Source organism: Micrasema longulum, unplaced genomic scaffold (assembly GCF_059751315.1).
Source record: "Micrasema longulum isolate JH-2025_06_02 unplaced genomic scaffold, ASM5975131v1 h1tg000147l, whole genome shotgun sequence".
Classification (NCBI taxonomy): Eukaryota; Metazoa; Arthropoda; class Insecta; order Trichoptera; family Brachycentridae; genus Micrasema; species Micrasema longulum.
Window position 1 is genome coordinate 1,411,682 of NW_028277353.1, and position 13,928 is coordinate 1,425,609.

The following is a 13,928-nucleotide window of genomic DNA, read 5'->3' on the forward strand; positions in this document are numbered from 1 at the left end:
TCCATACTTTTTACTTTTATTTGCTTTTTATATATATTGATAATTTTTATGTTTTTTTCGTTACGTGTTTTTGTTTAATTTAATTTAGTACGTACTATTATTTGGCATATGATTTATTGCTCCTATTTCTTATATTTCTTACAATAGTATTGAGTGGGTTTCTAGAAGACATATCTCAATTATCATCTCAATTATGCTTTTATATATGTATATATATTCTTTTTCTGTTGATTTAAATGATACTCATATTTTGTTTTTTTTTTACTACTATATTTTACTATTATTTTGTTGATTTTAATGATACCACTATTTTGTATATTTGATTATGTGTGATTCTTAATTTATATAATTTATTTAATTTATATTTTAAAAATTATTTCTGATTATCTTTTTTGCATTGTATTCTTCGGAATTTGATTATTACTATATTTACATTTTTTTCTAGATTGTTATTCTATGTCATTATAATTTGATCTATTTAATTTAACTATGTATTTTTATTGTTATTTATTGTGGCTTGACACGGGCATAGCCTAAAAAGCCTTAATAAGTTCATAAATATTTAATTTTGTAATTTTGAACGAATAAATAAATAAATAATGGTTTATTATTCCCATAAATATAAAGTAAGTATGGTTATAGAACTTGCAAATATTTGAAACCTAGAATTTTAAATTTTATCCCATCAAATTCAAATTCAACATTTAATGTTACAGGAAAAAATAAGAGAGTGGCTACTTGATCGATATATTATATACATGAATATATAACCAACACCAAAGAGACACTAACATGCACTTATTAATACACTGATCTGGATGAAAATCGGCCCTGACACCATTCCTACTGATTCTTATGTAAAATGCTCTCCTGAATCCGAATGTGACCCTCGATTTCCCCCCATCACCCAGCGTTTTCAGTGGAGGCCCCCTTGAGCCCCATTTTGAGCCTCAGCCTGGACCATTAAATGATACGTCCACCTATGATGAAGAGTGTCCAGCTGATTCAGCCAACTGACAACCTCAACTCTATTATTCTTTATATTCATAATAATTCTTTTCACCCCTTCAAATAAAATTCATGAATAAAATAGGAGGGCCCTTCTATAACAGCGGATGATGGGGGAAAGCGAGGGTTATATTCGGATTCAGGAAGTCATTTTTTACAATTATCAGCAGGAATGATGTGAGGTCTGGAAAACCCCTTTTTGCGGATCATTGTAATAAAAAAGTAATCATAATTGAAGGAAATGTTTAAACATAGGCAGAATGGTAAATGTTACATAGTGTGTAAAGTGGCTACTTAAATCAGACATAAGCCCCGTAAATGTCTAGACTTCTATATTCTCTTCTATAAAATATTATTTATTTCTATTGTGATATATTTTAATGTAAGTACTTAATCCCCAAAAGATTTCATTTTTTAATGCGACGTTTCTATTATTTTTATTTTATGAGTTTATTTTCCACTAAATATTTAATTCAGGTAGTTTGAAAGTGGAAAGAACATCCCAATAAAATCTTTTTCCGTATGTGTATTTTATGTTGGGGTAGATTTCAATTTTGTGGTCAGAATCGAGATAGTGAATTGCCTCGAGATGCTTAGGACGACGTTTTATAGAACATCAAATATCTTTTCAATGTTCAATCATTGGACATACCATAAATGTTTCAAAAAATTTTGAGTATGTGAGGTTTTGTATTTTGTACAAGGGTGTCAGTGGTTTTGGGATACTTTTTTATGCTTTTGTTTATGGGAAACATGTACTTATTTTTTAGTTGTTTTCGTAAATATTTCATTCACAAACATTAACATACAAAACATGGATTAGTTTTAATCGAAGAGTATAATATTTTAGTACTCTGTTTTTTTTTTCAAAAAAGGTTTTTTATTTTAAGGCGGCCATATTATTAATTTATTTAATACTTTATGTACATATAAAGGCGGACATATTGCTTTAAGGCAATTTTTTCATATCCACCCAAACCGTTAAGTTTAAGAAAAAAAGGAGTATATGGACATAATATTATAATACAGAATCTTATAATTTTATTAAAAATTTGAAACAAAAATATACTAAAAATCTACACCATTCTACACTATATATAGAAGAAAAGGGAAGGATAAAAAAGAAAGAAGAAAGAGAAAGAAAAAACTTATCTATCAGCGTGCCAGCCAATAACAGTTCAAACATTAACATTTGATTTGGAAAGTTTATCCAGAAGACGGAAACTGAGTGATTCAATGTTTCTCTTTAAGATAATAAATGGCATGTTGGACTATCCCGACTTGTTAAACATGATTCAATTCCGAATACCTGTTAGGACTACTAGACATAATGTCCCATTTCATAAAGATATTGCTGTCACTAATTATGCTATGAATTCACCTATTTTAAGATTGTACAGTCTAGAAAACCAGATCAGTTGTATTGACATTTTTTTCATTAGCCAAATTACGTTTAAACTTGCTATCAAAGAAAAAGTTTAGGATTTTGACTGATGTTTAAGTATTTATGTTCATTTATAAAAAGAGAAAAATAAATGTATTAACAAATACACGTCAAATATATTTATAAACGTACGACTAGACATTTGTTTTTTTTTTAGTTTTTAAAATTTAAATTTTTATATATATATTTTTTTAAAATGTTTATTATTTTGTTTCTTTTTATATTTTATTTTAAAAACGGTTGAGAACCCCTGAGCTCTTATCAGGAGACAGTTATTATTATTCCTAGGGCATTCAATATACATTGCAACAATACCAACAAATCAATGATTTATGATTTTTGCTATTTCGAATATACCGCGTTATCTTTATTTTTATTATTTTTCTACCTAAGTATGTTAAGTATTAAAATCCCAAAGTTATCTTGAAGAACATTTATAAAACAACTGTGAAATATGTATAGATATGTATGTATGTTTTTTATGTTATTTTGTAAACTTGCCAAACACAAGAGCCAGACTTTTTTTTGGTAAGTTCAACCTTAAGTGTTCCATTTTTTTACTAAATGTATTGTTTATTTATGCTAATAAAGGTTTTTATTAAAGAAAATGTTATTAAATTATTTCATAATTTAGTAATAGAACTCTGTATTTTCATTGTTTTAAAAGGCATTTGTGACGTGTAGTATACACTTATAAATAAATAAATAGCGTGTTTCCCTATACTATTACTTTTTCGTCATATCATGATTATTTGCGCGTGTCTCAATATATTAAAAACATTTATTTATTTATTTATTTGACACTTTATATACATATACAATAAATATACATATAAGGGCGAACATATTGCCTTAAGGCAATTTCTTCCTACCTACCCAAACCGTGCAGTTTGAGAAAATTATAAATACATGGACATATTGAATCTTACAATTTTATGCAAAAATTAAAAGCAAAGATTAACAAAAATAAATATATTTATAAAAAAAAAAACACTATACTATGAAAAGAGGAGAGGGGATGGGAAGGAAAGAAGAAGGATGCAGGAACAATTTAAATATTTAGATAGTGACATTTCAATCTTGACTTAAATGTAAATAATGAAGGGCCGTCTCTAACATTAGTGGGTAGATTATTCCACAATCGAGCGGCCACTACTGTGAAAGAGGAGGCAAAAAAATTAGAGCGATGACAGGGTATTAAAAGGGTTCTCTCGTTACTAGAACGAAGAGATAGTCCGTGTTGTGAAAGAGGTTGGATGAGCTCTCTCAGATAAACAGGCGAAGTGGGATTATTTATATTATTATGAAGAAATGATAGAATGTGAATGTTTCTTTTATGCCTGATACTGAGCCAGTGTAGTTGCGTGCGATACTCGGTTATGTGGTCAAATTCGCGAAGATTAAAGATATAACGAATACAAATATTCTGCAATCGTTCTAACTTATCAAGCAATTCAGATTTAGCATCTGGATAACATACATCCGCGTAATCAAGGAGTGGAAGAAGTAAGCTCTGGACTAACATTGAATGCAAGTCTTTTTAAAAATCACGTTCCTGATAATAAATGTGTTTCGGGCCGCACAAAAACTTGGCGGGCCGCAGGTTGAGTATGGCTGATATAAAGGGTATTTCTCAAAGACGCCGAGAAGGATGTGAATGTAAATCACCTTTGTTTAAGTTTTTTTTTTAAGACATATTTACCTACGTTTTGATGATTTACTCAAATATTTCAACGGGACCATTTTCCTTCATTGGGAAATAACAAATAAATGGGAAACGAGTTGTATTAGAGCACGATTCGAATCTCGAAACTCTTGATTTGGAGTCCGCGGCACTGCCCATGGGACCACAACCTGTCTCGCTTTTACTCATTTAATCTTTTTTTTTGTTTAATTTTTATTTTACCTTAAATCACTAACTTTTAAGGTTCATATACTGTTCGTTCGATACAATTTTTAGTGGATTATCCAATTTTTAATAAATAAATGTTTGGTTGGTAATTTGTAATAAATGTGTACATTTTCTATTGCCATTATATTTAAATAAATCTTCTGTTTTTAGTTTTGTGTATCTTTTCACTTCCACATTGAAAGTGAATTATAGGAAAATTAAAAAAAATACATCAACTCTGATTTTTTCCTTTATCTTAATTTTTTTTATTGCGAAAGCATTTCCAGGTCACTTCAAAACTGTATATTAGTAGTGAACCTCCGCTTCTTGACGATAACGCTGCTAAGCAGTATACAACGCAAAACGGTGCACAATTTGTTGTTATTCTGAATATCAATGAGAAAGACGTAGCTGTGATCATAGACAAACAGAAAAATAATAATTCATTTGGACCAGATTTTTTACCCACGTTCATTTTTAAAGGATGTGTAGACTTTTTATAGGGACCTCGTTGTTTTTTATTGAATTTGTCATTATACAGAAGTCTTTCCAGAAATTTAAAATATATCTAAAATTACTCCTATACACAAAAGTAGCTCTTAGTCATCCATAGAAAACTATGGACCTGTAGCTGTATTTTCAGCATCAGCTAAGGTATTTGACATTTTAATAAGTAAAATCATCCCTTTCGAGTCGAACCATTTTTAATATATGAACATCATGGGATCAGGAAGGGTTGTTTGGTTGAAATAAATTTGATGGTATTTACAAACTATATTACGGCTGCATTGGATGCAGGACATCAGGTTGACTGTTCATATAACGACTTTGCCAAAGCCTTTGACACAGTCAATCATGATGTTATGTTAAATAAGCTGAGAGATATTGGTTTCAAGAATAAAGTGCCAAAATTAATGGCTAGCTACCCCCAAAACCGAAATCAATACGTTTCACATGGCTTGTTTGTATCGAAATTTTTTAGTACATACTCAGGTGTCCCCTAAGGATCCAACCTGGGACCATTACTGTTCTCTAATTTGATTAATGATATTAAAAGTGCTGTAGTAAATTCACGTTTTTTATTATTTGCAGATGGCTTGAAGCTATTTTTGAGGGATAAAACTTTAGATGATTTTCGTACTCTCTAGGCGGATAAAATAAAAGTATTTGAATGGGGAAGACGAAATAAATTATTATTCGATATTTTAAAATGCTAAGTTATGTCTTTCACAAGGGCCTACAAAACGTTTTTTTCCCCTATTTAATGAATGCCTAGAATCTTATGCGGACTTCAAAGGCTAAAGATCTGGGCATTATTTTTGTGAGTTCCCCGATATTTCATGATCAGATTGAAACCATTTGTATTAGTTCATTGAAGATGTTAAGATTCGTCCTGCGTAGGAACTGCCAGGGTTTTTGGTAATACACGAGTATTGAGAGTTCTTAGTAACTCGTTGGTGCGAAGTAGACTTGAGAGTAGCTCGATGATATGGGCACCGTGTGAGTTGAAGTACTCTCTTAAGGCGGAGAGGGTTCTGAAGAAATTTCTTCGGTTTCTCTACACGAGGGAGTGCGGATATTATCCATGGCTTTATCCCACTGAGTTTCTCCAGGGTATGCTTGGTTACAACAGTTTGAAGACCAGCACTAATGTGTTTTAACTACGCATTTCTTTCGGTGGTTGCGCGGTATTATTGTCTATCCTAAAATTATGCGGAGCATTAGCTTAGCTGGACAGCGTCAATATAGACTGTTCCACATTCCAATATATAGAACCAACCTGCCAATGGTTATGCCTGTTGGAAAGAATATCTCTATGTTGAACAATATTACTTTGAACATTGACATTTTTACGCCTCTGAGGGAGTTTTTCGTTACAAGATTCTCTTCTTTTCTTAACATATTATTTTCAAGATATTATGTTTTTAATACGTGTTTTTTTATGTATACCTAATTAAACTGACTAATATGTACATACTTATTAAATGTCAGTTGCTTGAATAACTGAAAACAATAATATAATAAGACAACAATAAAATAAGAATTAGGAATAGCAATGATGTAATGAAAACAAAATTACAGGTAAAATAGCGATCCTTCTTGTGTAAAAGGGTAATAAGCTAGTTCCATCCAGTCAAATAAAATTTAACACCAAAGAGTAATAACCTTGCTTCATGTAGTTAAATAAAATGCAAACATTTCAAAGGTATTTATTTATTTTTAGGAGTCTTTACGGCCTTCTAGCAGACAAGGGGGGCTGCTCCCTGCGGGGGCTCCTCCCCGAGCCCTAGCGGTGCGTCCCCCAAGCCTTACTTCAAGCTCCACCGGAACATCATCCAGTAAGTATTAAACTCATATATTTTTCAAATGTTTTCAAGTCCGAAAATTAATTTGAAAAAGTGCGGGTACCGGAAAATCACGACTTAGACATTAAGAATAATAATTGATGAAATGCTTTATTTAATTAATCATGCATGTAGATTATATCATAAAAGGGTATGAAAATTATTGATTTTACGTTTTTTTTAAATTTCTAATTATTTTGGATGGGTTTAAGGTTTGAGTTAGCGTAAAAAAATATAAATTTATTTTTTTATTTTATTTCCCGAATATATTAATTCATCGAAAGGTCGCATAAATTTTATGGAGATCCAATAAAGTATTATACTTTAGTGTTTTTAAAAACAACATAGATAGTAATAACGAAAAAGTAAATAAAAAAAGAAACTAATAAACCAATTGGGAACTTTATCGAAAGTAATTTAGTTTTTTGTCTCAGAATATCCGAATTGTGCAGATTTTGATAAAAAAACTAGCGAAATCCGCTAACTATCCGGTATCCGGCCGGATAGGACGAACAGGCCGGATACCGTATAAACTGGATAGAAAAACTGCGAAACTGCGAATCGATTTTTTTATTTTAAATGGTTCGTCAGTGTTCAGTATATACTTTACAAATAGAATTTATCCTGCAAATAAAAACCGTTTTTTAATTTGTTAAAAAATACTTTTAAGTTAATAAATATGTTTAAACGAATAAAAAAACGCAAGGAGTGAAATTTTTCAAAACCTTTTTCTTTACTTAGTAATAATATAAGCAATTTTGATATTTATTTATTTATTTGTTATATTATAATTTATGAATGACTTTTTTTAACATTAAAGTTAATGTTTCCTTACTGAGAACTTATTGATTGATAAGTGATCACTAAAATATCATGAAAATATTTTACCCTTAAATTTTAATTTGTGCTCATTAAAATTTTGATTCTGTTTTTAACTATGAGAGAAATTCGACATCCGGCTATCCGGCTGAGAATGCCCGGTATCCGAACAAACCGCTCTCATTTTCATCACTTATAAAAACCATAATAAAATAATTATGTCTACGCTTTGTGAGAAGATGTATGAGAGACGTGATAACATTACTTAAACTATATAGATTCTCAGATTGTATTGTATTCCAGTTTAGTCATTAATTAGACCCTGAGTGTAATTCTGTTATGAGAAATAGCAGTCGGATATTCTGTCTGTTGTGTTGAAACATAATATTTATAATTTCGTAATAAGTATGGCAGAAACCAATTTCTATTTTGCTATATCTGTTTTAGTAATTGATACTAATGGTTTGATACGTTTTCCTAGATACGAGTTTTATCATTGATAACATTGGTTGTAAGAGTAAATCAATTAAAAAATAATTTAAATAGGTATTTTGTATAACTTATTTTTCTAGTTTCTTAGAATAAGCCAGTTCTTTTCAAGACCTATGACGTGTAATTAAAAACACACGTTTCAAGTATATGGCATTTTAATAAGTTGGCAATCGTATTTCTTTCCTCCATTTTCTAACGAGCGTTAATCGTGATTAGATTTTAGATTAAAAAAAATATGGCATCGTGTTTTGATAAGTAAAGTGTGTAAATAACAAGAATTAAATTTATGATAGTAGAAGGAAAAAACACAGTGTTCAAATAACACAAATAGTCCGAATTTTAATAATAAAAAAAGATACCCAATAAACTAAAATAAACCAAACAGAACAATAAACACAAACCACCACTCTTTGATGTAGCTTAATCGAGCCACGAGACAATACAATTTGTATAAAAACAACAAAATATAAAATTGAAAAATTAGAAAGAAATGTTTATTTATTTATTTATTTATTAATTACATTATACATACATTTGTTAAGGACAGAGACACAGTTTATAGTGACACAATCAGGAACGACCCATGTCTGTGAACTTGCTCCGACTCGCTAGAAAATCCGTGTTGAGTCGGGACACTTGTAATGCATTCATAACTTTACATTCACACACATATATATTCGCACATAAATATTTATATAATATTTTATACATACATATACTATATATATTAAGTTTATACACATCATTGATAATTTATACATTATTACACTTTACATTTATAAATACATATTAATCATTTACCAGTTAGTCCACATTTGATCGCAGAAATCCATTCCCGTTCGAGCAAACCAATTACTCAAACCAGATTCGAATTTCGAAAATGACTCAGATTCCTTTGTTTCCTGATCTAGTAAATTAAAAATTCTTGGACCTACCCCAGAGAAATGTCTCTTAGCCAAAGTTGTTTTACTTTTTGGTACGTAGTAATTTACTTTTGAGGAATATCTTGTTATTATTTCCTGTTGTGTTTTTTGTTTACTGCTTGTGGTCCAAAAGTTGATTAGACATGATTTATAATAGATTTGTTTAATTGAAAGGACTTTGGCCCCTTTAAACAATTAATCCGATGAAAAGGTAGGAGGATATTTAAATATTATTTTTAGTATGGTTTTTTGGGTTGTCATGAGCGGGTTGTTTGGGGGTGGGCGGGTTTATGGTTGTTAGTCAGTACTATGTTACATGCGTAGAAGTTAGAAATTCTTGACCATATAAATTTTAATAATATTGAAAATACATAGCAGTAGAAGACTGTTCCAGTCTGACCATGTTGCAAGAGTCACGGTTATTGGCTAATGTATTAAAATGTCAAACTATGTTTTTTTTTAGTTACTGAAACTTCCACCGTCAGGTTATAGTTTAGTCTATTCTAAAGTAAGAAGATTACGACCGTCACGAAAATAAAATTTGCAACCATCAACTACTAAAATAATGGATTTTTCAAACTATTTTTTGGAAAACTGTTGATATAATGCGCTTGAATCGTGTTGAGGTAAAAAGACAGTAAGAGGTTCTTATAGGGCTTTACCTCCTGTAAAATGTGAAAAAACATTCATGTTAAAAAGTTGGCGTTTAAGGAATTAAGTATTTTGTTGACATATAAAACCAAAATTAGTATTTTATAAGTATATTTATCTATTTGAAAGAACTTAGTCAATTCACAACGATTAATTTTCTCCAATTAATTAATCTACATACCTAGCAGTAAATTCGATGCAGTTCAGTAGAATATTGACAGAGGAAGATGGATATATCTACTGCTCAAGACTACATTTCTCGAGCTTCAATTGTACTTCAGGGAATTAAGGCAATTGTTCAGAGCTTTGCAAACTTTTAAAAATTATTAATGAATTTCAAAGGAGCGGATACTTCATTTTTGTTTGTGAATGCTATTATTGAATATATTTATAGTTTCAAACCTGTTTAGGGCCAGCTGTACCGCGTACTTATTGAAAGAAATTAGGTTAAAACATCAAAAGTCAAATGGATAATTGTTATTTATACTCAACGAATGGAAATGGAAATAGTCAAAGTTACAACACTTTTTTTAAACCACTTATTATTAATTCAATTACCGACCGGTTTCTGAACTGCCACGTGCTTCTTAATTAAGGTATAATGTATATTTTTTTCACGTTTAAATCTCACTAACGTCTTCACAATCGTAGGGATTTGCACGTTTGTGTAGTTATAGTCCTGACAAAGAGATGGGCAGGTGTTGAAACTGGTAGACATAGAAAAGTGGTTAAATATAAATTTTTATTTAAATATTTGAATATAATGTAAATTATTAAAGAAAATAGATGTTTTATTTCTCTTTATTTATTTGAAAATAAATATTTTGTTGCCGATTTTAAGAAGATAGGTGGTGTCTGGGAATTTTGATGAATAGATCTTTGTTTGAACATAATTTTCCTGTCACTCTTTTGCAAATGCCTTTCTGATACTGTGCAAAATAGATAACTGCACGTCGGATTGATTTTGGACCACTAAAATCGACAAAATTGGCCTCTCGCTGTCCCGTTCTCTACGCCCTAAAACTGAACTGATTTGGTTGTTTCTTTAAGAAAGCATATTGAAATAAACTTTCCTGCGTTAGTATTTTTTCCGTTTTTCAAAATTTATTTTCATATTTGTTTACCGTATTTTTGAAAACGGCAGATAAAACTGAGCTCTTTTTTGGGTTTTTGGTTGGTCCTAGCTCCCATTAGAAAAAAATTATCAATAAAACAAAACGATAGACACGCCAGTGGTAAATATTTATAGTGTTAAAAAAATCCCCGCTCTAGTGTTATAATCTACCTAAAATACGGGACTTTATTTTACTAAAATAAATCTAAATTTTCCGATTTTAAGTAAACAGTTAACATATTTTGCACTGTGACATCATGTCTACGATTTGTAATTTTTTTTTTTTTTTTTTTTGGCTGGCTAACAAGTTATTTATAAATTATATGTAACAAACAAAAATTAACTTACTCGTATATGTCTAATAATGGGCTTTTACATAATTATTGTATTTAATAATTTTTACATATCAAACACAGACATGATAACGTATTCTTAAGGAAAACACTGAAGATTAATTTTCTTCCGTGCTCACTGATCACTGTTTTCAAATTACTGGAACAGATTATTCCAAGAACTTTAATCAGATTAAACAGATATTAGCACAAATTATACGTGTGTGTGTACTATGTTCTCATAAGTGGTTAATTATTAGGATGGATTTCATTGGACAAGTACGTTGTATCAAACAATTCACAAATGAAAATAAAATAACTTTGTTTGAAACATGTATCTTTTTACGGAAATGTTTATTAACCGTCTATCGTTTTGAGAATAACAAAAAATCACTTGTACAAAATATATATATAGTTTTATTTTATTGAGATCAGTTTAATTATTTAACAGCAAGATCATCTAGTGTATAGATAATATAATGCTCTGATAAAAAGTACCTGATCAGCATCATTAATGAAACTAAGCCAAAACCAATTTAAAAAAATCATCAGTCCTACTCTTCAGGTGCCAGTCCAGGGACAAGAAAATGTTCCATGTAAAATCACCCTCCTTAAACTAATATTTTTAATGTATTGTATTATTATTTAGATAGTTGAAAAAAATAACTAAATTACTAGTAATGCCACTAATTTTGTGTCGTTCTTGCTAGGAATCGAACCCGGAACCTGAAACATGGTAGGTGAATATGCCAACTACTAAGCCCTTAAATTGAGAATGATGTAACACACAAACAACATTATAGTACAAATTATAGATTAAGTCACTTGGAAAAATTATTTTAATTTTATTATTCACTTGTCACGTTGTTCTTGTCATCCATAACTGTATTTTTATTATAACAAAAAAATTTATGTAGATATTTGAATAAAATAATAGCCAAAACCGTATTATTTAACATAAATTATCATGAAATAAATTAAGTCAAAATATGGGTTTGTGCGTAAACAAAACAATGCGATTGGTACTGATACAGGTAGGTAATAAAATAAGGAAGTATCCACACAGATAAATTAAGAAAGTTTAGCTCATACGAACAAAAGTTTTCTAATTTACAAACAAAATCTAAATCTCGAATGTTCCACCAACAAAATAACATTAGAAACACCTACGATAATAAAGCTAAATGAAAACATCTTTATGAGCCTCCGTATGTCAAAATGTGTCGTATCAATTTAACTAGTTTAATATCAATATCTCAAAATTATTTTTAAAAAATATATTATGGGAGTTAAATATTATTATATTATCACTCCTCTATTATCTGCACCGTTGAACAGGTAATAAGGACAATAAAGATAGAATTAGAATAGTCCAGAAACCGCATACGAGCATCAAACAGAAGGAGACTAAACTACTTATAAATGAGTAGTTTTACGTTTTGGCCCATTTGTTTCCTTTGTTGACGTCGCTCAGTACGCAACTCCTGATTTGAATTTAACGATGCCGTGTTGTGTCCCTTTAAAGTGTAAAGCTAGGGTTTCCTAGGACAGCGGTGCCCGTATTTTAACGGCCGTAGTGAACGGTGATGCAGTGGACAGCCGTCGTAAAGGTGATTAGAGAGTGGTTTCCTAGGAAAACGGTGTTAAATGGTGTTGATAACACCGTTTTCCTAGAAAACCACACTCTAGTCACCTTTACGACGGCTGTCCATTGCATCACCGTTCACTACGGCCGTTAAAATACGGGCACCGCTGTCCTAGGAAACCCTAGCTTAAGAATACTGCTAGGATCTTAAAGAAACAGGATGGGATCACATTGCATGTGTAATTAGCAAATTAATGTGTAAGTAGCAAATACATTACTTAAAAATTGAATTATTTTTCCATCTGTCAGATTGTCGAAGAAATCAAAATGGACATTTCTTTAGTGTTGCCAGGGTAGAAGTTTTTGCTCATCTAATGAGAGAACTAATAAAAATTGGACCTCGGATTAAACAACTCTGTGGTGAACATTTGACCGACATTATCTTTAAAACAGTATTAAAATGATGAAAAAATATCCGTTCAAAAATATTAAGTTCAAAGTTCATTAACTCAATTACTCTTATCAAATGACCCTTTACTTATCTACTGTGTTGTGTCAATTAATATTTCCGCGTGCACAAAAAAATTGAGAGAAATCAACAAATTGCTTTTTTTTTTTTTACCTTACATTTGTGTTATGATTATATTTTTTCCCATCACGCAACATTACGCGGCGATATCACGAATGCGCGCAGCGAAAGTGGGGCATGGTGGGGGGACTTTTGGAAACAGTCTGATGTATTCAGATATAATTCTAAACTCTTTTGGGACTTTTCTTAATTTCTATGACAATAAATGATAACAGGACATAAAATGCCGCGATCTCTTCAAGTGAAACTGAAAGTCTACTGATGTCTATCGATAATCCGGCTTATCTTAAATAAGTTTTCCGTGGTTTTAGCTTCCTCTCTGACGGTGCAAATTTGTTCAGGTGTAAAATAATATATGTATCTTTATATGAGAATACATTTGATGTAACTAATCACTGACAGTACACATTTGGACAATTTTGAGTATTTCCGGCCATTTTGAATCAATTAGTTTTAAAAACAGACTTCAGGGGATTAATTTTGCGTAGAGCTGTCACCCGTTTGGTTGTGTAAAATTATTACTCCTTTTCAAATCTCAATTTGATGGCGAGTATGTTATTTTTTTTTTCAAACATTTTTGGGCTTTGTTTATAATATGGGTTTTCTTTTTTTACAAAGAGAGTAAAAAAAAATAATGAAAGTATGCACTCGTTTTCGTGTAAAAAGAAAAAGTTCGAAAACTCAAGTAAATCTATGTTCACAGAACAACGAGCGCTTTTATCTAAATCGGCATTT

General features: G+C 30.5%; 1 protein-coding gene across 2 annotated transcripts in view; it reads left to right on the forward strand.

Annotated features, from left to right (window-relative positions):
- Positions 1 to 13,928, forward strand: part of LOC148284150 (dipeptidase 1-like) — a 275,985-nt gene that overhangs the window by 21,096 nt on the left and 240,961 nt on the right. For both annotated transcript variants that reach the window (XM_088242587.1, XM_088242588.1), the window contains one exon: positions 6,568 to 6,682. In XM_088242587.1, the coding sequence (XP_088098713.1) occupies positions 6,568 to 6,682 (115 nt within the window). The remainder of the gene's footprint in view (positions 1 to 6,567; positions 6,683 to 13,928) is intronic.